Genomic DNA, 27,471 nt, shown 5'->3' on the forward strand with positions numbered 1-27,471 from the left:
GAATTGTAAACAAATGAATAAGAAAAATTCTCAAACAACTTTTTCAAAAGTTACTAAAAATATAGAAGAATTTTACTAAAAGAAAAATTTAATTTTGCAGAATTTACAAATTATTGCGCAGAAACAAAAATTTTTGAAATAAGAAAAAGAAAATAAAAGAGGTATAAAAGAAAATATTGTATTATAAATTATATGTTAATTTTGTATAACTGTAAATTATCACATAGTTTTAGTTTTCCACTCTCTGAATCGAAAAAAAGGAATCGTGTAATAAGTATAATATTAAAAAATAGGGCACTATAATTATCTGTAAATAACTATATATATGTGAAAATATATAATTGTATAATCCACTCTCATTATGTTAAAATCCTTTTTTCCTCAATTTCTTCATTCAAAATAAAAATTAAAATAAAACAAAAAAAAAAAAATCTGAATGAAACTTTCTTTTAAAATTAATTCGTCTTGGTAATGTACACATTAAAATAAAAGAAAAAAGGCAATTGCAATAATTGATGACGTTCAAAAGAAAATATTTTCTCTCTCTCGACTTTCAGAGAAAAATTATGTTGATTCTTCAAGCTTATAACTATTAAATTCTTATACAAAGAAAAAATTTCGAAATATTTCCATATGTCTTTGTCTCTCTTTCTCTCTCTCTCTCTCTATTTTCTTTACTCTAACGATGAATCATTTTACATTAATTATATAAATAAAAAAAAAATTAAATAAATAAATAATTATTAATTAAAATAAAAAAAGTAAATAAATAAATAAATTAATTATTATTTCATTAATTTAATAAAGTTATTTATTTTCGTTGCAAATTAAATATTTTTTTACGAAACAAAAAATTTTTTTCTATTTTAATTCAAATAAAATATTTTTCTCTCTTATTCCAAATTATGTTCTTATTTCATTACATCAGAGAGAATTTTTTATTATACACAATTTTATTTAAACACGTTTTTCTTATTTACTCATTTTTTATAAAATTAGAAGAAATTGTTATTTTTTTATTTATAATTTTTTTTTTATTTATTTTTTTAATTTACTTTTTTTAATTATTATTTTTTTCCGTTTTATTAAATTTTTTTTTATTTTTAAAAAAACACTCACTCCTCGTGACTCATTAAATAAAAAGAAAAATTTCTCGAGCAAATTAAAAATTCAAAAAAAATATACACTTATAAAAATATTATATTATTTATTTTATAAATTAACAGTGTTCTTTAAACTGTAAATTTTGAATTTACTCGAAATTTTTTTCTATTTAATGCGTCACGAGTGTTTTTTTTTTGAAAATTCAAAAAAAAAAGTAAATTAAAATAAATAACAAAAAAAGAGAGTAAATACGTAAAAAAGAAAGTGAATAAAATAAGAAAGTAATTATAAAGATAAAAAAAAATAATTAAACAAGTTAAAGAAATAAATTAAGTCAAATAATTTTACGGATGAAATAAATAAATAAAAATAAATAAAAATAAATAAAAATAAATAGAATAAACCTATGAATGTAAATAATTATTTTTGAATATTTTTGTTGGGTCGAAGTTAATCAACCCTTTCTGGAAAAAGATAACGTAAGAATATTTCTGTTCAAGACATAATTACTGCATTCGAATGCCAACAATATATACCCCTCGAGTCTCATCTCACTATCGAGAGAGCCGATGCTTCGCCACCTGGCGGCGAAGGACACAAGTAGAAATATTTAAATATGTACTTTCTCATAATGCGAAGATTTTAGAATTAAATGATGTTAAAAATTAAATTAAATGTTATTATTGAATTCAAAAATTCTTTTTAAATAATTAAAATATTTACAATTCAAAAAATTGAATTAAATTAAATTAATAAAGTGAATAAACTTTATAATCTAACAATAATTAGGTACACTTAAATCTGAATTAGTTAAAAATAATTATTAGTAAAATCGTGACTGACTTTTTGCTTCAGCAAATAATTAGTAAAAAATAACTAATTATTAGTAAATAATTAGTAATTATTAGTAAATAATTAGTAATTATTAGTAAATAATTAAAAATTATTAGTAAATAATTAGTAACTATTAGTAAATAATTAGTAATTATCAGTAAATAATTAGTAATTATCAGTAAATAATTAGTACACAATTATTAGTAAATAATTAATAATTATTAGTAGATAGTTACTAATTATTATTAGATAATTGCTAATTATTAGTAAATAAATAACTAGGTACAAAAATAGTCAAATTTCACTATAACATTAGTTAACAAAAATTTTAGTTATTTTTACATAACCTAAAAATTTATTTACTAACTAACTAAAATATTTACTAACTAAAATTAGTAACTATTAACTAATTAAAATTTATAGAGTGAAATAATTACTAAAAAAATATTAAAAATTAAATTTAAATGTATAATATTTATATATACAATAAATTATATTTTTTAAATAAAAATCTTAAATAAGTATAAATAATTGTTTCAATAGAAATAAATATTAAAATAGGTAGTTATATTTAAAAACTAACTAAAAATATTATCAAGTAAAAATTAAATTAAAAAGTAATGATATAAAATAAAGACTCAGATCTAAAATAACTAATTAAAAAAATAATATTAAAATATTATATAATTGATCTATATGCATTTGAATTTTTAGTGAGAATTGCCTTCTAATGGATGAATGAATGAATGAATTAATGAATGAATTATTGTGTCAGGACGATAATATATACGGAAATAAATAATGCACAATAGAAACTAGTTTAAAATGAATTTATTCATTCATTTCTCCAAATATAATTACAAAATTTAAAATCTTTCTTTTCTGCGCTCTTATCGTCTTAAAAAAAATACTTTTCAACAATTTGATAATTTAAATCTATACATATAATATATAGATCTAAATTCTAATAATGAAAACATATGATTTTTATATAATGTGAATTTTTTATGAACAATTTGTTTTCACTATTTTTTTTTTAATTAATATGAAAGTATTTAATGAAATTTTTTTGTATTTTTTTTAAAATTTTTATATAGTAATTTAGAATATTTGTAAAACTACCTTCTGATGAAATTGAACTTGAGAGGGCCATTTGGTGAGTACATCGGATTTATGTAGTAGTCCAGTTTCTCATAATGATATTCAACTTTGAAGGCTTGTATAATCTGAAAAAAGAAGAATTTTACATTTAAAGAAAAATGGAAAAAATTATTTTTCATCAAATATTTTGTAAGAAAAAAAGCAATAATTATGATGAATAGAACAATATTTGAAAAATTTTTAATTATTATTAATAACAAATAGTCTCTTGAAATTTTTTTAAAATAATTATTTATTTTTCAATTTATCAATTTTGTATTTTTGTAATTTAAGTAATTTTAGTCATTTTGTAAATTTTATATTTTTGTAGCTTTTGTAATTTTTCAGTTTTGGAACTTTTTATTTATGTAATTTTATTAAAGTTTTAATTTTTTGTTCTTTTTGTAGCGTTTATAATTTTTGTAATTTTTGTAACTTTTGTAATTTTTGTAATTTTTGTAATTTTTGTAATTTTTGTAATTTTTCCAACTTGAATAATTTCAAACTTTGCAGTTTGTAACATTTTTATTTATTATTTTATTGAAAAACACGAAAAGAGACCTTTATTCTTTACTTTTTATAATTTTCTACTTTTGGTTATTTTTCAGTTTAGTAATTTTTTACTTTTGTAATTTTAGTAGTTTTGTAACATTAATATTTTCATAACTTTGTAAATTTTCTAGTTTTTGAAATTTTTTTCAGTTTTGGAACTTTTATTTTTGTGACTTTTATCATTTTTTTTTTTATTGTAATTTTAGTAATTTCGTACCTTTTATATTTTAGTGAGTTTTATAATTTTTATAACATTTAGTTTTGTAATTTCTGAAATTTTGTAATTTTTTAACATTTACTTATTTATTGAAATAAAACTTTTGTAATTTTTGTAGTTTTTGTTATTATTCAGTTTTGCATGTTTATATTTTTTTAACTTTTGTAATTTTGTAATTTTATAAACCTTTGCAATTTTGTAAATTTTTGTATTTTTTTTTAAATTGTTCAGTTTCTTAATTTGTTATTTTTACAATATAATTTTAATTAAGAAATTTTTGTACTATTTTAACTTTTGTAATTTTTATAAAGTAATTTGTGTAATTTTAGTAATTTTGTAACTTCTGTAATTTTGTAGTTTTTGAAATTTTTCGGTTTTTTATCTTTTATTTTTGTGACTTTTGTAATTTTTGTAGTATTTAGTTTTGTAACTTTTGTAATTTTTGAAATTTTGTAATTTTGTAACATTTATTTATTTATTGAAATATAATTTTTGTAATTTTGTAACTTTTGTAACATTTATTTATTTATTCAAATACAACTTTTGTATTTTTAAAAATTTTTAATTTAAAAACATTTATAAGTTTGTGATTAATTTTTTGGGTTTGTAATTTTTTATTTTTGTAATTTTTGTAATTTTACAGTTTTTTTTGTAATTATTCATTTTTAGAAGATTTTTATTGTTGTAATTTTTGTAATTCTTGAAATTTTTAAATTATTTTCTCTCTTTTTTACTTAAAAAAATTATTTTCCAAACACTGTTTTTTTGCAACAGTAAAAATTTTTTAAAAATTCCACAACAAAAAAAATTAAAATTGTAAAAATTCCAATGATATTAAAAATAATTTACAATCATCCTCGTTATAATGATAAATTGCAGTCATATATAAGAGAAAATAATAAAAAAAAAAAAAAAAAAAAAAAATGCTGAAGTGAGAAAGGTATAAATCGTAAATTAATTTATTCTCACCTTACTGATGACAATGATCATTTCAAGATCAGCGAATCTTCGCCCGAGGCACATTCGTCTACCGAAGCCAAAGGGCAATGAGGCGAAAGGATGACACATTTTTTCACCTGCCAACCAACGTTCCGGTAAGAATTCCTTGCTTTTAGGAAAATATTTATCCTGATTACTAATCACGTAGTGTTGGAAGACGACATGCACCTGTCAAACACAAATATTTGCACTATGTACACATATATTTCATAATAATCGACTCCGAAGGTTAAACTCATATTATTCTTTCCTTTCCTTCTAAATTTTCACTCTTAGACAAATTCTCCATAATCTCATTATAGACATCTTCTCAACATTCTATTTTTGTAAATATCATTTTATGCAAAATTACGAAAGAATTATTTCCTTTAAAAAAAAAAAAAAAAAAAACCTAAAAGAATTATTAGAATATCAATTATTTGAAAAATAATTATTTTCATCATTTATTAATTTAATAATTATTACTTACTTATCTACAATTATTATCTAATTAAATAATTAATTATTAAAAAATTAAAAAACCGTAAATAAATAATTTAAATTATTACTTTACATTTATTTTAATATTTTTTATTTTATTTCGATAAATAATATAAAATTCATCGCAAGAATTCAATTATTTTTAATACAATTTTCATTCAATTATTCGAAATAATTATTTTTAAAAATTTTAATAATTATCTTCGAATTTAAAAAATAAATTATTTTCAAATATTTTTGATAATATTTTTCGCATGAATTAAATTATATTTTCACAAATTATAAGAATTCTACGCAGGAATTCATTAATTTGTTAAATATCTTCTATTTCAATAAAAGCTAAAGAAATAATTCAATTATTTATAAAAAAAAATTTTTTAATAAAATTCAATTATTTTTCAATCAATTATTTTTACTGATTTCGAAAAAAATCAGTTTTATAAGAATTCAATTACTTTCAATAACAAATTATTGAAAGAATTCAATTATTTTCGAAAAATATTTAAGAAAAATATCTTTAAAAAACTACAATTATTTTCGAAAAATATTTAAGAAAAATATCTTCAAAAAAATACAATTATTTTCAAAAATTTAAAAGAAATTCTTCGCAAAAATTCCATTATTTTGATAAATAATAAAATTTTTATAAAAATTTAATTATTAAAATTATTTTCATAAAATTTTTTAGAATAAGAGAAAACAATTATTTTTAATAATTTTTAATGGCATTCCTCGATGAAATTCAATTATGTATTTTTAAATATTTTAAGAAAATTTTGCTAAAAAATGTCCATTATTTTCATAAATAAAAAATATTTCTAGAAATTTAATTATTTAAATTTTTTTCATAAAATTTTTCGAAAGAATGAATATATTTTCAAAACATTTATCAAATCTTCAAAGTTCAATTATTTTCGAAAAATTTTATAAAATTCCTTATAATAATTGAATGTTGAAAAATAATTAATTATTTTACAAATTATACATTTTTCTTTTTAAATCATTGAATTCTCGTAGAACTTTCTATTTGAATTAAAAATTAATTTTATTTAAAATGTTCGATAATAAAATTGAATATTAGAACCGTTATTGTGGCACTTTTTGAAAAATAATTAAATTTCAAAAGATTTTTTAATTGAAATAAATATTGAAAAATCTTACGCCTTTCGGTACATGATATCCGCCAATAACAGTGTCTGTAGTGGTGCATCGTCCATTTCCAATTACAACAGGATACATTCTATTAAAAGAAGATAAAGTCATAAAATTTTTCTTTTCTTTTTTTTTCTATTACATATGCAAACAATAAACTTATTGTCCTATTTATATACATATATTCACTTGTAAATTACTTATGCAAAGATTATTCATTTTAATTGTCGAGAAAAAAATTTTTACGAGTAGTTTTATTAATAGTATTTTGTTTTTGTATTCTTTTTTTTATAAAAATGCACTTTTACTAATATGATTATATGGTAATAGCGCTTTTTAATGCTCAATTAATTTGAATAATCGAAAGAAAAATATTTTCAATTTAGTGTTTAACGAGGGTTATAAAAATTAATTAACTAAATTTAAATTTAAAAAAATTTTTGTCATTATTATTATTATTATTATTATTATTATTATTATTATTATTATTATTTTAGAGAAAATCTAATTAGAAAAAATAAAATTATAAACAATTTAATGTAATTTGAGATTGATTAATTGAAACAATTTTTAATAGCGAAAAAAGTGAAATTTAAAATTCGAAAATTTTAATTTTAATTAAAAGAGTAAAATTAAAAATAAATTAAAAATCTTAAATAAAGTAAAAAAGTAAATTTAAGAAAAAAAGAAAATTAGAACTGAAAAAAGTAAAATTAAAAGAACTACAATAAAAATTAAAAAATTTATATTTCTTCTCTATTAATTAAAAAATCAAAACAGAAATGAAAAATTTTAAAAAGTATGAAATTGAAAGAAAATTAACGTAAAAATTAGAAAACATATTTATTTTCTAAAAATTAAAAAATTAAAATGAAAAAGTAAATTTAAAAAGAGTAAAATAAAAAATAAAAAATTGGAAAAGATAAATAAAATTTCTAAATATTGGAAAATTATTAAAATAGAAAAATAAATTTAAAGTGTAAAAATGAAGAGAAAATTAAAGTAAAAATTAGAAAACTTGTATTTATTTTCTAACATTTAATTAAAAAAATTAAATAGAAAAGTAAATTTAGAAAGAGTAAAATTAAAAATCTAAAATTGAAAATTAGAAAATTTATATATTTATTTTAAAAAAAGTAAAATTAAAAATAAGGAAATTTATCTTTTTCGTCTAATAATTGAAAATAGAAATGAAAATTGAAACTGTAAAATTAAAAGAAAATTAATGTAAAAATTAGAGAACTAATATTTATTTTCAGGAAATTAGAAAATTAAAATGAAAAAGTAAATTTAAAAAGAGTAAAATTAAAAAATTAAAAATTGGAAAATTTTAATTAAATTTCTAAACATTGTAAAATTAAAATAGAAAAGTAAATTTAAAGTGTAAAACTAAAAGTCAATTAAAGTAAAAATTAGAAAACTTATATTTATTTTCTAAAATGTAATTAAAAAATTAAAATAGAAAAGTAAATTTAGAAAGAGTAAAATTAAAAATCTAAAATTAAAAATTAGAAAATTTATATTTATTTAAAAAAAAGTAAAATTAAAAATAAGGAAATTTATCTTTTTCGTCTAATAATTCAAAATAGAAAAGAAAATTGAAACTGTAAAATTAAAAGAAAATTAATTTAAAAATTAGAGAACTAATATTTTTTTTCTCGAAATTAGAAAATTAAAAAAAAGTAAATTTAAAAAGTGTAAAATTTAAAAGAAAATTAAAGTAAAAATTAGAAAACTTATACTCATTTAATTAGATAATTAAAAATTAAAAAAAATTGTACGTAATTATTCAATGTTGATGAATCAAAAAATGTAAAATTAAAATGAAAAAAAATTAGTTTTTCAAAAATAAATTTGAAAAAAAAATTTTTTTTTCCTTATATTTCGGTATTTTTGCGTGTAAATATTTTTTGGATCGGAGAAAGCAATAAATACCTTAATGTTTCTCTTATGCAAGCCTTTAAATACTTCAAGTCATCAATATGTTTCGCTTCGAGTGTTTGTCCATTTGACGGAAGTACTTTGCTAATCTCTTCATGTACAAGTGCTTGTTTTTCCGGATGAAGTGCCAGTTGATACAGAACCGATGCCACGGAATTTGATGTCTAAAAAAAGTCAAATTTATAAAAAAACATTAGATAAAAACCACTAAAATATGTAAAGCATTAAATAAAAAAACACTAAAATATAAAAGACAAATATTAATTAAAAATTAAAAATTAAGAACAAATTAATAACAAATATAACAAAGGTTAGAAATTTATAAATAAAGTTTATAAAATAATTATAAAAATATTATTATTATTATTTTTTTTTAATATAAATAATTATTTATTTTTTTAATAGAAATGTAGAAATTAATGTTTTCGTTTTTTTTTATAAAATTAACTATTCAATATAATGAATATTAATAATAATTGAAAATTAGAAAAATAGTAAATACCTAGGTATGATATTTTTCTTGCTTATAATAAAGGACATTATCCCTTTATATTTAAATTTAAAATTAAACTAAAATTAAATTGAAATTTAATTGAAAATTAAATTAAAATTTAATTGAAAATTAATTTTAAATTTAATTGAAAATTAAGATTAAATTTAATTGAAAATTAGGTTTAAATTAAATTTAAGTTTAAATTTAATTGAAAATTAAGTTTAAATTAAATTTAAATTTGAAAAAATAAATAAATAATATAATAATTAAATTAATTTTGTTAAACTAACCGTGTCAATTCCAACAAGGAATAAATCTAAGGCAAGAGTTGCAGCTGTTTTCGAGTCATTGTCTAGGGCTACGACCCTTTCAAGAAGGGAAAGTTCTGTTTTCGATTTACTTTTTAGTTTTGATCTCTCCAAAGCTTCTTTCGTGTATCTCGATGTAATTCTATAAAAAAAAATGACAAAATTTTTTATTATTTGAAAATAAAATTGTACATTATTTTTAAAAATATATTCAAAAATATTTTACTAGTTTTTTTCAAACTATTAAATCGGATACTAAAGTGGATCAAAAATTGTTAGCAAAAATGTCGATTAATTTTTTACTTGATCCACGTTTTTTTGAATCAATTCGTTGAAATTTGTTAATTTTAATTTAACATGTTAACAATGTCTATAAAAATGTATAAAAATAAGAAAATAAAAAAAAAATTAAATAATTTTTTCCATTTTGCATACGTACGCTTTACTACTTTTATAATTTTTGTTTGTATTATTATATTTACAATCCAAAATTTACACGAAAAAAAAATAGTAATTTTTATTATTATTAATATTATATTTATTATTTTTTTTCTCCATATAAAATAGTAAAAACTATTGAATTGAAATTATTATTATTATTATTATTGAAAATAATTGAATTCCTGCAAAGAATTTTACTAATAAAAATAATTGAAATGTTTCGAAGAATTTATTAAAATTGTAAAAATAATTAAATTCTTATGGAAATTTTTCGAGAAATTCAATTAAAGTTTTTATGAAAATAATTGAATTCATCACAAGAATTTTATTATTATTGAAAATAATTGAATTCTTTCAATTTTTTCTTTGATATTTAAAAAAATTTGCATTGAAAGTAATTCAATTTTTATATAGAATTTAAAAAAAAAATATTTTTAGAATAATTGAATTATTTTTTAGAGAATTTTAAATTCTTGTTGAAATTGAATTTTATGAAAAATTTTTGAAAATAATTAAATTCTTTCGTATACGTAATTTTATTTAAATTGAATTAAAAATTATTTAATTTCAGCAAAGAATTTTTGTATAATTATAAAAATAGTTAAATTGTTTCGAAGAATTTATTAAAAATTTTTGGGAAATAATTGAAATTTATGGAAATATTTAAAAATATAGTTGAATTCATCCGAGGAATTCAATTAAAAATTATTTTGAAAATAATTGAATTCCTGCAAAGAATTTTACTATTTATAAAATTAATTGAATTTTTGCGAAGAATTTTACTATATTTATAAGAATAATTGAATTTTTTCGAAGGTTTTAGTAAAATATTAGAAAAAAATTGAATTTTTTCGAAATGCGTTAAAATTTTTTTTTTTTTTTAAATTGAATTCTTCTGAGGAATTCAATTAAAATTGTTTTGAAAATAATTGAATTTTTGTAAAGATTTTACTATTTAAAAAAATAATTGAATTGTTTAGAAGGATTTATTGAAATTTTAGAAAATAATTGAATTCTTTTGTGAATTTTTATTAAAATTTTTGAAAATATGAACAGTAATAATTAATTTTGTTCTTAATAAGTGAATTTGTTAAATTTTGATTATGAAATTATTTAAAAAAATATAAATATATTTGAAAATAAACAAATTTTGTAATTTGCGCAATAATAATAATAATAATAATAATAATAATAATAATAATAATAATAATAATAATAATAATAATAATAATAATAATAAAAAGAAATATTAAAGTAATAAGAAAATAGTTTAAAAAAATAATATAATTGAATATATTATAAAATAAATAAACAGTAGTAATATATTCACTTTAAAATGGTATCCAGAGCATTAACAAAGGAACACCAAGTTGGTGTGTTAAATACTTTCCAAAATGGAATTTTCAACTCGAGAATTCCAACATTTCCGAAAAATGTCGTAACAGCATTTATTAATTCTTGTGTTTCCCCTGGTGCGTTCTCGTCCATGCATCCCAGTCGTACATCAAGTGCAATAAGCGCAATTGCTAAAAAAAAGATTTTTTTAAAAATTATTTAATTCTTTAAAAAAATGTCATAAAATAATTTAATTCTTTAAAATTAATAACATCAAGAATAAAACAATATTATCAGGATATTGAATTAGAAGCGAAAAAAAATTTAGAATAAAAATTGTATCACATAAAAAAAAATCGTAATTTTTTTTTCGCGAATAAAATAATAAACTTTGAAAGTTTATTAATTAAAAATTCCATTTCACTTACATTCCAAAGCCCATTTATGAATTTCGTTTAAAAAATCATCGGGAACCTCGTTGTTTGTGTTTTTAATTTTATCGATTCTGAAAAGTTGAATATTTTACATTATGATAAACATTATGTGAATGAAAAATTTATTTCTAAAGAAAATAAAAAATTGAATCCCAAAAGAAAAATTAAATTACCAAATATTTTCTATTTTTTTAAATGTGAAATTCAATTTTTTTTATTTTCGTTTCATTGCCCTTTTTATACTTTATGTTTATGGTCAAATTACCCCAACTGCGGGGTAATATTGTGAAAGAAATACTAAATTTCAAATATTTTCTATTCTTTTAAATATGAATTTCTATTTTTATTTTATTTTAGTTTCATTTTATTTTTATATTTTATATAGCGAAATTACCCCAAGTGGGGGTAATCGTGAAAGAAAAATCAAATTTCTAACGTTTTTTATTCTTTTAAATATTAAATTCTATTTTTATTTTTATATTTTATAATAATAACAAAATTACCTTAACTATGGGGTAATTGTGAATGAAAACTTATATTTCGAATATTTTATATTTTCTTAAATATTAAATTCTATTTTTTATTTTAACATTAAAGGCGTTGAAAAAAGGGTTAAAAATAAAGTTTTTTTTACTTTAAATTCAATGTAAACTGGAAGTTAAAAAGAATAATGTACGGCATTTATAAAAGGGTCCAAAATAATGTTAATTGTATATTGATGAATAAATTCTATTCTGTTTTAAATTATAAAAATAAAAAATAAAAATAATAGAAATAAGTGAAAATAAAAGTGATAGAAATAAGTAAAAATAAAAATTATAAGAAATAAAAAATATTTATATAAATAAATTGTTATTAATTCTAATTAATTATTATTTATAAATTTATAATACTTAAAATGGAGAATATAAAAAAAATTTTGTTGACCACCTTTCCAAAAATGTAATGCTGGCATCTTCGATAGCACCAATGTACATTCTTGCAGTTTTTGGTTGGAGCATGACTTGTTGCACTTTACTACGAAATTTGTACCAACTTTCACCGTGACTGTAAGAATAAAAAAAACACAAGCAATTTATGAATGAATGCACAAAATTTCAAGGTAGAGTATTGATAATTTGAGGGTAATGTGTACTCGCATTATTTCAACATCGATTCGTGACCATGTTATTAGAGATCATAATTTTTATTGGGCTGTAAATTTTTCGAACATTATTCATATAATGATATTCACAAAAGAAAAAGTTGAACAAACGTTTAAGAAAGGGAATTTTATTATTATTGTCACCATAGTAATTATTACGATATTTTTATTACTTCTATTGTCAACATCATTGTTACTTCATTTATTCTTATTATTATTATTATTATTAATATTATTATTATTATTATTATTATTATTATTATTATTATTTATTTTTAGTCCTTGTTTGCCATTTTGTTACCTAACTTTTTTTTAATAATTTTTCTTTTCAAATATTTTCAATTTTGAAATTAATGTATTAAAAATAATTTAATTATTGCAAAGAATTTTGTCAACAAATTTGCGATTAATTGAATTCCTTCGAAGAATTGTATTATTTATAAAAATCATTTTTGATTCTTGCGAAGAATTTTATTATTTCAAAATTCGAATTAAATTCTTTTGAAGAATTTCTTTGATTTTTTTTTTACAATAATGGAGTTTCTTTAATAATTTTAATTGAAAATTTTAAAACTAATTAGATATTATAAACAATTTCGTTCAATTTTTTTAAATAATCGTGTCTCTTAATAATTTAAAATAAACATTTAATTATTGAATTTTATTAGAATTTTTTTTTTAATAATTAAATTCTTCTTACAATTAGAAATTTATTACAATTTTCTAAAATATTAATTAATTCACTCAAGGAATTTTAATTGAAGATTTTTGCAGTTCATTGAATTAAACATATTAAATATTTGATTATTATTGAAGTTTATTAAAATTGTATTGAAAATAATTTAATTTCTGAGAATTTTATTAAAATTTATAAAAAATAATTTAATTCTTACGACGAATTTTACTACTACTTGTAAAAAAATTGAATTGTTAGGATCTATTAAACTTTTTGGATAATAATTGGATTCTTTAGAAAAACTAAAAAAAAATTAATTGTTTTGAAGGATTTATTAAAATTTTAGAAAATATTTGAATTTTTTCGATAAATATTATTAAAAATTTTTTTTAAAATTGAATTCCTTTGTGGCATTTTATTAAAATTGTATTAAAAATAGTTGAATTGTTTCGAAGCATTTATTACAATTTTTAGAAAAAAATTGAATTCCTTCATAAAATTTTATTGAAAATAATTTAATTTTTTCGTTGAAACTGTATTAAATTTTTGTAAAAAATTTTACTATTTATAGAAATAATAGAATTCTTCCAAAGATCGTTATTATTATGTATGAAAATAATTTAATTCTTGCAAAGAATTATAATAAAGTTTTTAAAAATATAAACAATAATAATTATAATAAGTGGATTTTTTAAATTTTGATTACGAAATTACTTAAAAAAATTTAATTTGAAAATAAAAAATTTTGTAATTTGCATAATAATATAATAATAATAATAATAATAATAATAATAATAATAATAATAATAATAATAATAAATTAAATATAACGTTACGTGCGCGTAACATTTGATAGCAAAAATAAATAAAAAGAATAATAAAAAAAATATATAAAAATTCAAAAATATAGCAAAAATGGATAATTTTTTAAAATTCAAACGAACTGCAATAGAAAAGGGGTTTTCTAATAAAAATAAATTCTATTGCCAAATAAATAAATATTGACAAATTTTTTCGTAGAATAGTGGCAACAAATCTATTTTTGCTAATAGAAATTTTTTCAATAATGTCTTTTTCATGTTCTCAAGATAAATTTTAAATCACCAGCAACACCTGTAACTAACAAACAAACTCATTAAATCAAAAATTATTTAAATTTTTTAAATTTAGTGGATTTAGTTTTTATACTACATCCCTACAAAGGTACCAAGACCCAAAAAATAGTTCTTAACAAAATGAATTATAAAATAAAAACTATGAATTATAAAAATTATAAAAATGAAACACTATGAAAAAATTAATAATATCTATTTTATGTTTTGCATTTGCAGAATATTTTTATAAAATTTTATATTTTTTTGTACATTGACTGATAGTGTCATGAATAAATTTTATTTATAAAAATATAGTAAAAAAAATATTTTTAATATTTATTTAAAAAAGATATTTCTTTTTTTCAGAATAATATTTCGAGGATATTTTAATTTCGGGATTTTTTGGAATATAAAATTATTTTAATATTATAAAAATGATTTACATAACATACTCTATGAAGTATAAGTGCGCGGTATTACACATATATTCTTAGTGAAAAGTTTTCTAATTGATTCAAACACATTCTGTAAACTAAAAAAATATTCATATAAATGATTCACAGAATTCAAGTTATAGATGAATCAGATAAAATTATATTATGCTAAATCTAATTTGCATATTTCCCACAATAGTTTATTCACCTTCTCTTTAATTCTCGTAATCTCGTAACAGTTCACGTGTGGACCCGCAATTTATTTCTCAACTCCACCCAATGTTTTTTATTCTTTTCTTTTCAAAAACAACTTGAGAATGTCAATTCTCAAAATTTTTCTGACTAACTTTTTAGTTTTCATTTTATATTTTCTTCTTTCCTTATTTTATATATTTCTATCAAGGTTTCTATTTATTTGTGTATTGTTTTCCTTTTTGTATTTTTTCTTTATTTCTTCTTTCTTTCTAGAATTAATTTTTATTGTTCCTTTTTGAAAAAGGAGGAAAAATTGTCATAACACTAAAAAAAAATATTTACACTTAACGTTAATTTAATTACCTCCCTTGTAAACTAATTTCTATTTTTTTGGGTCAAAAATTATCAGATTGAAAAAAAAAATTCTTTTCACCAAAGAAAGAAAAAAAAAGGAAAAACCATTCTAAATACGTTTAGGGGGTAATATTCTCGGCAGTGATTACAAAAACGTAATGTGCGCCTTTAATGGAAAAATAATGAACAATTACGTAAAATGAAAATCAACTAATTGAATCATATACGCGTTCCCAGAGTGAGAGAAAAGAGGAGATAATTATATTTCCCTTTTTCGTTGAATGCAAAAGCAAAACTTCTTTAAAAAAAAAAAATTATTTGAGAGGAGAATTAAATATGCCAAGTATGTATAATATAGAAATCGTGTTTATAATTATAATGAAATTTCTCAGCATTTCATTTATATATATTTGTCCTTCAATAATACCAGCGTCCCAATTTGCAAATCCCTTTAAATACTTCGTATATAATGCATAGCAGAAGTTGATTTTTGATAAAAATCTCGTAGCCGTAATTTAAAAAAATATTTCTAAATATATATTAAAATTCTTTAACCCAAAAAGAATGTTGTAATAAGACCAAAAAGTTTCGCCTCCTTTTTTTTATTAGTATTTTTATTTTCGTATTTTATGTTTTACAACCAAATTTCCCCAACTTTAGGATAATTGTGAAATAATTAAATCACAAAGAATTAGAAATATAAATTTCAAATATTTTACCTTCTTTTACATATTAAATTCTGCTTCTATTTTTTCGATTACTTTCACTTTTATTTTTAAATTTTATGTTTACGACCAAATTACCCCAACTGAATTGGGGTAATTTTGAAAGAAAACTAAATTTCAAATATTTTATATTCTTCTAAATGTTAAATTCCTTATTTTTAGTTTCGTTTTATTTTTATATTTATAAAATTTACCCAACTACGGGGTAATTCGGTAATTGTGTTTGAACAATTAAATTTCAAATGTTTGATATTCTTTTAAATATTAAATTGTATTTTTTGTTTTAACGCTGAAGAAAGGATGAAAATGATTAAAATTTTAAAATTTGGCATTCTTTAAAATTTTTTTTTTTTTTTTTTTTAATTTTATAAAAGAGCAATGACATTAATATACTTGAACTTCATTTATGCATCTGTAACAGTTATTAAACCAAATCTATTATTGTTCCTCAGAGGAAATATATAATTTTATTCAAGTGCACAACAATCGATTACGTTATGAACCAGGTGAAAGCTGCTATTTAGTGATTATTGTAATTATGCATGCACCGCATCAATGATCACGTGCAGGAACATTGATAGACAACCTTTTAATTCTTTTATAATAGTTCTACGCTGCACTTTCGTATTATATATCAATTTTATTTTAATTGTTATGCAAAAAACAAATATTTTAACTTTTTTATTTATATTTTATTTCAGAAAATTAATTTTTCTTTTACAATTACCCCCACGCAAGGAAAAAAATCAAATATTCAAATTAAAAATAAAAAAAAAATTCTATGGAAAAATTTAATATTCAAATTAAAATAAAAAAAAATTCTATTGAAAAATTTAATATTAAAATTAAAATAATAAAAAATTCAAAGAATAATTTTTCATTTTTTAGAAAAAAGAAATTTTTTCTGCGCACGTGCGCAATAATGAAGTCTAATATACACTTCTGGTTAGAAAAAAACGACAAATTAGATCCATATAATGATTACGCCATTCGGGCATGTTGGTAAATTATATTTGCAATAATTTCCCATGTACAAGGCGTAATATTGCAATTCGAAGTTTATTACGCGATCATTATATTTCGAAACTGACAGAAATTACCGAATTTTATTGCAATCTGTATACGTACATATTCAACTTTTAAGGCAAATATTCTTAATTAGATTACATTTTCTATTTCGATAACAAGAATCGAGTACATTTAGAGTTGGATAAAAAAAATTTTTTTAACGTCTTTTTATAATTTTTTACATTTTCATTTGTCTTAAGTTCAATTTCCACTCTAAAAAAAAAAAAAAAAAAATATTGATAATTAAATTGATTAACTATAAAATTCGTAAGAAAAACTAATTATTTTTATACGTTTTAATAACATTTCAATTCATTTCTATTTTTTTTTTATTTTTTTTTATTTTTTTTTTTTTTTAATAATTTGTGTAGTAATCAGTTGTTGTAATAATTTGTTGAAAATTTGTAAAATTTTCCAAATTTTTAATAAAATTCTTTCAAAACATTCAATTATTTTCAAAAATTCTTCAAAACAATTCAATTATTCTCATAAATAATAACATTCTTTATAGAAGAATTCATTTATTTTCATAAAATTTCTAGAAAAAATACAATTATATATTTAAAAATATTAATTCGATTATTTTCAACAATTTTGATAAAAATTCTTTAAAAATTAAGTATATATTTAAACATTTTAATAAAATTATTTCGATTAAATTCAATTATTTTCAAAATTTTTAATAAAATTCTTTCAAAAAAAAATTTAATTATTTTTAAAAATTCTGATCAAAATTCTTTGGAGGAATTCAAATTATTTTCATAAATAATAAAATACTTCGCAGGAGTTAAATAATTTTTAATAAAATTTCTCGATAAAATGTGCGCAATTATTTTTAAAAATATTACAATTATTTTCAACTGTTTTTATAAAATTCTTAAGAAAAATTAATTATTTTTATACGTTTTAATAACTTTTTTCAATTGAATTCAATTATTTTCAAAATTTTGAATAAAATATTCTTTCAAAACATTGAATTATTTTCAAAAATTCTGATAAAATTCTTCGAAACAATATTGAATTATTTTTAAAAATTGTAAAATTCATCCACAAAAATTCAATTATTTTTAAAAAATTGGAATAAAATTTTCTCTAAAAAATTCAATTATTTTCAAAAGTTTTTTTTAGAAAATTCAATTTCAATTATTTTTCAAAATTTTCAGTGAAAATTATTTTAAAAAATTAAACATTATTTTTACAAAATAGATATAAAGAAATTCTGCAAAAAATTTTAATTGTTTACAAAAACAAATAAAATTCTTTAAAAGAATTAAATTTTCTGTCAATAATTTCAAAAAAAAAAAATTATTAACTACAATTAATAATAAACACGATTAGAAACTTAAAAATTCAATTACTTTCAAAATTTTCAATAAAAAATATTAAAAAAAACATTAGTTTTTTAAAAATAAAAGAAAAAAATGTTTATAAATTCTATTTGTCAAAATTAAAAATTCTCATTGAAAATGAAATGGAAAATTTTTTTATTTTTAGAAAATAAAGGAAAAAATTTTACTCAAAAAAAATGTTCTCCTACATAAATTTATTTCATTGTAAAATTATTCGAAAACATCAAAAACTTCATTTTTTAAAGAAATTTATTTATTTATTTATTATTATTTTTCGACATATGAATTAGAATATTAAAAAACTTCAAATTCAAACCTTTTTTTAAATTAAACAACTTATAATAATTAAAGATGACCGAGTGATAAAATCATTATTTTTTATTATAAGAATATTGTTAACTGTATAACTATTCTTCAAAATTGTTTTCATCATTTCAATTTAATTATTATTTTCTAGAATTTTTAATTATTTTTTATGAAAATAATTGAATTCCTTAAGAAAAATTTTATTATTTATGATAATAATTGAATTATTGCAAAGAAATTTTCTAAAAAAATTTGTAAATAATTGAATTCCTGTCAAATTTTTATTATTTATGAAAAATAATTAAATGTATGCGTACAATTTTATTCAATTTTTTTTTAATAATTGAATTCTTTTTGGGAAATTTTATAGAAATAGTAGTTATTGAAAATCATTGAATTGAGGGACTTTATTTGAAAATAATTGAAATTTCGTTAAGAATTTTATTAAATTTTTTTTGAAAAAAATTGAATTTTAGAGAAGAATTTTATTAAATTTGTAAAGATAATTGAAATTTTTTAAATTTTCGAATATAATTGAATTTTTAAGAAGAAGTCTTAATACTTTTGAAAATTATTGAATATCTGCAATTATTTATAATATCTGCAATTATTTATAATTTCTGCAAAATTCAATTTTTTTAAAGTTTTCAACAGAAAGAATTAAAAAAATTTTTAATTCTATTATTTTCAAAGTTGCTAATTTTATTTTAAAAAAAGTAAGTAAGAAGTTAGTTTTTCGTTACATACATCATTAGCTATAGAGTTTCTTTTATAACATATATAATAATAAAATAGCAATTCGTCTCAAAATTTCTCCAAACTGACAAGTGATTATTGCCCTTTGAATAAATTTATTGCACCGATTTATTTCATATTTCAAAGTCTATACGAACCTTTAACAAAGTTAAAAGAAAATAATAAAAAATAAAAATATAAATAAATAAAAATAATAAAAAATATTTCATATTCTGTCTTGACTATTGATGTGTAAATAATCGAAAGGTTATATAATTTTCCCATTGGGTAGGGCTTTTGATTCTAATATATATTAGGTACTTTCACACGATCTCAAATACATAAATAGCTTTGGGCAATACGCATATTATACTTTCAAACATATTTGGTATTAATATTCCGTAATCATATTATATTTCTTATTTTAACATTCTTTATAAATCTTTTTATTTAAATGGAAATGATATATATGAACCTACTGCGAAATGTTTTCTTATATCGTTGTGGTCTATTTACCGTTTGCAAATTTTGTAATAACGATTCGAATTTACTGAATATTAATAAAAAAAAATTTATTCGCCTGCGAAATTATTTGAAATAATGAATTACAATGATAATCGGAGATTTGTAAACTTAATTAATTACATGCAACCTAACCTTAAATTAAGAAGTAACAAAATATACTTTTTATAATAATGTTTACTTTTTTATTTCTTAAATTTTAACTAAATGCGTCTTTTGACTTTCCGTTTTCACTAAAGTTGTAATTTTTAACTGTAAACATCAATAATTCAATGCAATTCGTTATTTTGTCATTTCTCAATTTTATTTACCCTTTTCACCTTTCACCAAAAAAACGTTTTTACTAAGTTTGTAATCTGAACTATAAACATCAATGCAATTTTCCATTTTATCACTTTTCACCCTTTTCACATTTTTCGAATACTATTGAAAAAAATACATTTTTTAATAACTAAAGTTTCTTGCATTTCTTGTAAATTTTTTAACGACTGCGAGCAGTCGGGACTCGGGAGTGGTCGGGTCTCGGGATGAGCGTCTTTGCTGGTCTTTGCTCTGTAGTACAGGGTTGAGAAGTCACGCGTAACTTTAATGAGGGTGGTTCTACAAAAACCATTTTTTCCCCGAATATATGATTAAATGTAAACATAATTATTCAAACGATGGTCGAAGACTCATTTTGTTAAAAATTTTACAAGAAACTAGTTTTTGAATTAACAAAAAATATATTTTTTCTACAATGTCATTGAACTTCGCAAGCATGTAGTGTATACGTACCATAATTTTAATGTTCCGATTTGTTGGCAACACTGCTGACTCAGTGCGAGCAACTTTATAGTAAACATAACTATTTGCAAGCGTAGCGTCCCTTGATGCTCTCGAGAATTTACAAGTTTAATCTTATTTAATTCTAATTCATATTCCATAATTACAAGTTTTCTCGAAAATTTATTTAAAAAACGTATTTCTCCGCAATGTTTAAATAGCATGAAAAGTGATAAAATTGTGACGTGATTGTGACTATCACATTTAATTCTTCGTCAATTGGGTGCAAAAAAAATGCCAATTCAGACTAGTCGTTGAAAAACGTGCCGTTTCAAAAAACATTAAACTTGCCATTTGACTATGAGATTTGGAAAACATGCCGACTTAGAATTGACGTTTTTTTTTGTATTTTTGGTTGTTAGTACAAAAAAAAGTGAGGTTAGGTTTACCAATTTTTAATTTATCGTTAAAAAATACGTATCCGGGGGAAAATTATTTCCCAACTTAAAATCGAATGTTTTCAAATCGGGCTGATTCTTGCACAAACTTTAGTACTATGGAAGAGAACTTTACCCATGAAATATTAAAAATTGTAGAGGGGGGATGGGGTTAAAGTTTTTGGTGAAGTGTGAACAGTGGATTTTGTTAGCTTCTGTAACTTAAAATACAGTAGAGTGGACAAAATTTTGACCTATATGTTTTCGAAAGGTTTTTTCCTTCTCTTTCGAATAGTGCAAAATTTTTTTTTTTTTAATTCAAAATTTAACTTAATTTTTTCAAAATCAAAAATATTTTTGACTTTTTTTTGAAAAAATGGCATTTTTTTTTCTTCTTTTTTGTTTGCTTTAAAATAAAGCTTAATATGTGTACTTTCAATGCCCGAATAGAAAAATATGCCGTTTTTTTGTTCTCGAATTATTTAGTGTAATTTGGACTAATTTTTGAATTTGTTCCTAAGAAAGGCAAATAAATCCTTCATAACCTCGTTCTACTTTTTAAAAACATGGAAATAGGTCTACCTGTCTAATTCAGTTCTTCGAATTAGACAATTTGTCCCTGCCTCAATTATCTTATTATTCCAACAACTTGTTATGGAAATGATCAAATTTTTATTTTCTACTACAGGATAGGAATCGTTTATATAAATATATAGAATAGAAAATGAATCTTCTATATTGGCATAAAATTTTATATTTCAAGAGTTAATTAAAATTTATTATTAAAAAAATTAAATTTAAAAGTATTAATATCGCAATATTTCCAAAAAGTAAAGTAAATTTTACTATTATTTTAAATAAAATTTACTCAGGAAATGTACTATTCTGATTTTCCCGAAATGTGCAATTTGGGGTTTGCTTTATAAAGTATAGTACTCAAAGTTATACTTTATATTTTTCCCCGAGTATATTTATATATATATATAGGAAATGGCAAAAAGTGAAGTATTAGTTAAAAGGTAATAATTACTTACACACCAATAACTCCAGGTTTATCTTGAAAGTAATCCTTCCTCATTATGTGTTTGTAATAGTGCAAGGATGGCATCGATGGTCTAAATGGCATTTTCTCTTCCTGTCTGAAAAGCCGTTCAATTTCATTCGCATCGTACACGAATACCATATCCGGTCTATTGAGTAAACCGTCCATTTTCACCACATCACCGTATTGTTGATGTAATCTTTTTGAAACTTTGTCTATTTCCTCTATGTTATAATCACCTAGAAAAGAATCGATAAATCTTAACAAGATGCATCAATTCCACTTTTATAGTATATTTTCAATAAAAAAAATTATTTTCTCTATTTTCCAAAAAATTATTGTCTTTTCTTCAGTACTATATGTAAAATAGGAAAAATGAATCAATATGGAAAAGTAGCTAAAACATTGACAAATATAAAAATTTTTATATATAAAAGAAAAATACAATTTTATTGAAATATGAAAAATTGTATGTTTTTTCAAACATAGAGAATAATTGAAAAATATTAATATAATTATTTATAAAAGTAAAATGATAAAAATATATTTTCAGTATGTTATTAAAATTTAGTTGTGTGAAAGAAAATATATTAAAATATAATGGGCAGTAGTTACTTTTTTTTAAAATTTGACCTCATTTCCCTTCTCTTTTGTATTACAATAATTTTCAAATACCTTTCAGAAAGAATTTTTTTTTGTATAAAATCGTAAAAAAACATACTTCAAGCAAAAGTAAATTTTTTAATGATAATGGTAAAATTTATATTAATCACTAAATAACAAACAACGAAAAATCAAATTGCCGCACATAAAAAAAGTCAAAAAAAAAAAAAAAAAATTCGTAAAATGTCGGGAAAATCAAAATAAAATTAACAATGAAGAAATACGAATTAAAAAATAAGACAACAAATGTAAGAAATGTTAGGAAATTAACAATGAAGAAATATAGAAATTAAAAAAATAAGAGCAAATCAAAAAACTATCGGAAAATTCAAAATAAAATTAACAATGAAGAAGTGCAATTAAAAAATAAGAACAAATCAAAAAGTTTTCGGGAAATTCAAAATAAAATAAACAATGAAGAAATATAATTAAAAAATAAAAACAAATGTATAAGAAATATCGGGAAATTCAAAATAAAATTAACAATGAAGAAATACAATTAAGAAATAAGAGTAATCAAAAAATTATCAGGAAATTCAAAATGAAATTAACAATGAAGAAATACAATTAAAAAATAATGTAAGAAATATTGCGAAATTGAAAATAAAATTAATAATGAAGAAATGCAAATAAAAAAGAAAATAACAAATTCAAGAAATATCGGGAAATGTTAAATAAAATTAACATTGAAGAAATGCATTTTCAAAATAACAAATGTAATAAGAAATATTGGGAAAGTTAAAATAAAATTAACAATGAAGAAATGGAGTTAAAAAAATTTCGGGAAATTCAAAATAAAGTTAACAATGAAGAAATACAGTTAAAATATAGTTATATTAAGAACAATAAGCAATTAAAAAATAATAATTTTTACCTATAAATGGCAAAAATCGCCACGTATTTCCAAGTAGTGGAATTGACTTTGGTCCAGGCATTTCATTGTACGGCCTAATGTGAGACACATCTTGCTGACGTTCATCATGAATTGTCGTCGTTAATGTTTCTACTGTTTTCGACAATTTTCCCGTACAAATATTTCGAACAAAAAGAGGTTTCGCTAAATTCGAAATACATCCAATTGTCTTCATTTTCATTATCTAAAAAGAATATTATTTACAAAACACAATTTTTTTAATCAGTATTTTTATTAATTAGGTAAATATAAAAAAAGCATTTTTTTTCTTAGAACCAAACTTTTCATTTTCTTGCAAAAAAAAAATAATAATAAATAGACAGTGTTAGTAATAAAAGAAAATTTTTTTGAAAACTTTGAATCTTAATTTTATTAGAAAATATTATAATTTTGTCACTATACGTACTTGTAAATAAATAAATAAATGAAAAAATTATAAAAAATCCTAAAATAAAAATAACTTATAATTTCTTGATCAAATGCTACAACGAAATTGCTAACTATTTTAATAAAAGTTTTATAAAAAACTTTTTTTTTTTATTAATAAACTTAATTTAATAAAAATATTATAATGAATGAATAAAAAAGTATAAAAAATAATTATACATAAAATTGTAATAAATAAATATTTTAATAGGTAAAAAATTTGAATAATTAAAAATTATAATAAATTTAAATTTTCTTCATTACCATTCAACTACAGATGCTCATCACTGAATCTATTTTCAAAATTCTTTAAATTTCCTCTTGAAAATACCCTTTTTTCTCTAGTAGCTAAAAAATTTAATAAAAAATATCATCAGTTCGTAAGTTAAAATTTTTTTACCCACTAAAATAATAAAAAAGAAAAATTAGTAAAACTTCCGTACAATAAATAAAATGAAGTAAAATAGTATAATTGATTATATCGATAAATAAATTGTAGTCAATATATTTAAAAATACCAGTTTTCGACAAATATTCAAAATGAATATATTTGTAATAAAATAGATAAAAATTTTCTGTCGAAGAATATTTTTCTTTTAACAACCAGGTGGAAAAAAAAAAATTTTTATCTTTCATTTTTCCCCAATTCACAATATTCTATTTTTCCTTCTATTTAACTTAAGTTTCCCATTGGGCTATAGTGTAAAGTGGCGCGCCTAAAAATTACGTAATATTTCCTAGAAAAAAAAATGTTGAAATTTTGATTTAATTACTTATTTCATTTTCACAAATATGATTATTTTTATCTATGTGACGTCAGTATTGAAATATCGCAAAACAGTTTTCAAATTATAGGATATAAAAAAAAAATCCAACAAATCGTTTATAGGTAGGGGCCTTCCCTTCAACACTGTTTCAGTTAATTAATAAATATTTATTGAAATGATAATTAAATATAATTAAAAATTATGATAATAATGAATTAGAAGTAAAATAATATATAATTAAATAAAAAAATAATTATTATATCAGGAAATAAAAAAAAAAATAAAAAAAAATTCAAAAAAAAATAAAAAATTCAAAATAAAATTAACAATGAAATCTGTGTTATATTATATAAATATAAATATCGACAAATAATATATATATATTATATTTTTATATTATTTATATATTTATTTACTCAATTAACTAATTCGAAATAAATTTTATTATTCCTTTTTTATAAGTCATAATTTGAAAGAAAAAAAATTTCATAATTGAAGGCCGCGGCCCTTATTGTGAAAAGTGAAAATAAAAAGAATTTTAATAAAACTTTCTTCGTGATCTATAATGCATTCACATTTAAATCTCCAAAGAAATTTGATGACAGGTCGTAAGCTTTAATTTCATTGAAGTTATATATATAAACATAACTTTCCGCTCTACAAACACAATGATTAAAATCGTAAAAAAAACTTGAATTATTGTTACATTCGCACAATTAGATTATTATGAAATAGAATTACGCATTTTTGTGTATAGTAAACCTTTCGAGAAGGAAAAGCATTCACTTCCTCCAAAATTATTCACTACCGTAAGAAAAGTGTTTTACCATTTTTTATTATGTTTCATTAAAAAAAAAAAAAAAAAAAAAAAAAAATCTACGAAAATTTATTTTTTTAAAGGAAAATTTAACTAACTTCAATTTAAAAATAAAAATATTATTATTAATTAACTGTTAATGTTAATAATATAAATTATTTGATATTCAATTTATTTTTGTTTAGAAAATTTATTGAATAATAAATTAATTATATAGTAAATAATATTTATATGTTTAATAACTATTACTTAATTGCTTAATATTTATTTAGTAATGTATCTATTTAATATAATTATTAATTTATAAAAAATTACTTTCTATTATTTTTTGAAAGAAAATTGAATTAATCGAAAAAAGTTAACTTTTATTCAGTGCAATAAAAAACAATATAAATTAATTTATGTCAAGTATTATATTATAATTTTAAGTAATTAATAGCAGAAATTATAATTATTAATAATGTATAAAATAATAATAATAATAATAATAATAATAATAATAATAGAAAATTATAATAATTGATTGCTTAGTCGATTTTTATGAATAAGTTAATTTTTTCCACTTAATTTTTCATTAATTTAATATTTTTAACAATTCAATTAATTAAAAAAAAAATTAAATTGAAAAAAAATTAATTAATTAATTAATTAATTAATTAAAATTAAATTGAATTCAATTAAAATTAAATGAAATTGAAACCAAACTTAAATTAAATTTAAATTATTTTTAAATTCAAAAATTAATTTTTTATTAAAAAAAAACAACACTTACGGTGAAATATGAGAATGTTTCATATGTAAAAATCCCCAGAAAAGAAAAGTGAAAGAAAAAAAGAGAAAAAAGAACAAAAAGGAAAATTGTAACTTCACATTAAAACGATGAGAATAGATTTTTCACTTTCAATTTCAATGATATTATTGAAGAGCGCGGAGATGATCGCGATCAATATAGACACACATTTAATATTTAAAATCGAGCGCGCTCTAAACAGTTAAATGTACTTCTGACTTGGCGCGTGTTTTATTTCATATACATTTGAGCCTAGGCGAAGCGAAGAAGATATAAAATAAATAGTCAGGGTGGGAGATTTGAAAGGAAACAGGAAAACGTCCCAAGTCTTTTGTAATTTTCATATTATGAGAGGGACCTCGACAATTTTTTTTTCTTAATCTACGAGCAGTTTTCATAATTTGGGAAAGAAAAAAATGAAAATTTTCATTTAAAAAAATTTGTTTTCTATAAAATTTCTATATTTTTTTTTATATAATATAGTTTACATTTTTTATAGAATTAAAAATTTTTAATTTTTAAAAAATTTTTAAAATTTTTAAAAATTAAAAATTTTAAAATGTGGAGTATTTTTTTGAAAATTTTCTATATGGGAGTTCTTTTTAAAAATTGCTGAAAAAAAAGAATAATATTTTTTCATTTTTCTCAAATTCAAAACATTTTGTTTCTAAAATATTTTTTTTTTCTTAACTTTCTTTTTGAAAAATTTTTAATAATTATTAATAAAAATTGTCTTACAAAACAATTTATTTAAAAAGTACTGGACTATACTGAGAAATTTGAAAAAAAAAATTTAACATTTAAAAAATGTTAAAAACAACC

General features: G+C 19.3%; 1 protein-coding gene across 1 annotated transcript; it reads right to left on the minus strand.

The window, feature by feature from the left end:
- Nucleotides 1-2,966: 2,966 nt before the first annotated feature.
- On the minus strand, nucleotides 2,967-26,872 carry LOC122505198 (probable cytochrome P450 49a1). The gene is made up of 12 exons (XM_043616683.1): nucleotides 26,632-26,872; nucleotides 24,540-24,623; nucleotides 23,811-24,033; nucleotides 22,266-22,512; nucleotides 12,361-12,477; nucleotides 11,425-11,501; nucleotides 10,992-11,187; nucleotides 9,203-9,362; nucleotides 8,414-8,583; nucleotides 6,488-6,566; nucleotides 4,817-5,014; nucleotides 2,967-3,164 (listed from the first exon to the last, which is right to left on the minus strand). Exons 2-12 carry the CDS (start codon nucleotides 24,540-24,542, stop codon nucleotides 3,057-3,059), a joined length of 1,578 nt encoding a protein of 525 aa, XP_043472618.1. The 5' UTR covers nucleotides 24,543-24,623; nucleotides 26,632-26,872; the 3' UTR covers nucleotides 2,967-3,056.
- Between the last annotated feature and the right edge of the window lie 599 nt (nucleotides 26,873-27,471).

Source organism: Leptopilina heterotoma, unplaced genomic scaffold, assembly GCF_015476425.1.
Source record: "Leptopilina heterotoma isolate Lh14 unplaced genomic scaffold, ASM1547642v1 Lhet_350, whole genome shotgun sequence".
In the NCBI taxonomy this organism is placed as follows: Eukaryota; Metazoa; Arthropoda; class Insecta; order Hymenoptera; family Figitidae; genus Leptopilina; species Leptopilina heterotoma.

Coding starts and splice junctions, on each gene's coding strand:
- LOC122505198 (XM_043616683.1), bottom strand. Junction 11,188..11,424: donor TCATAAATGGGCTTTGGAAT/GTAAGTGAAATG, acceptor TCTTTTTTTTAG/CAATTGCGCTTATTGCACTT. Junction 8,584..9,202: donor TCCTTGTTGGAATTGACACG/GTTAGTTTAACA, acceptor GACTTTTTTTAG/ACATCAAATTCCGTGGCATC.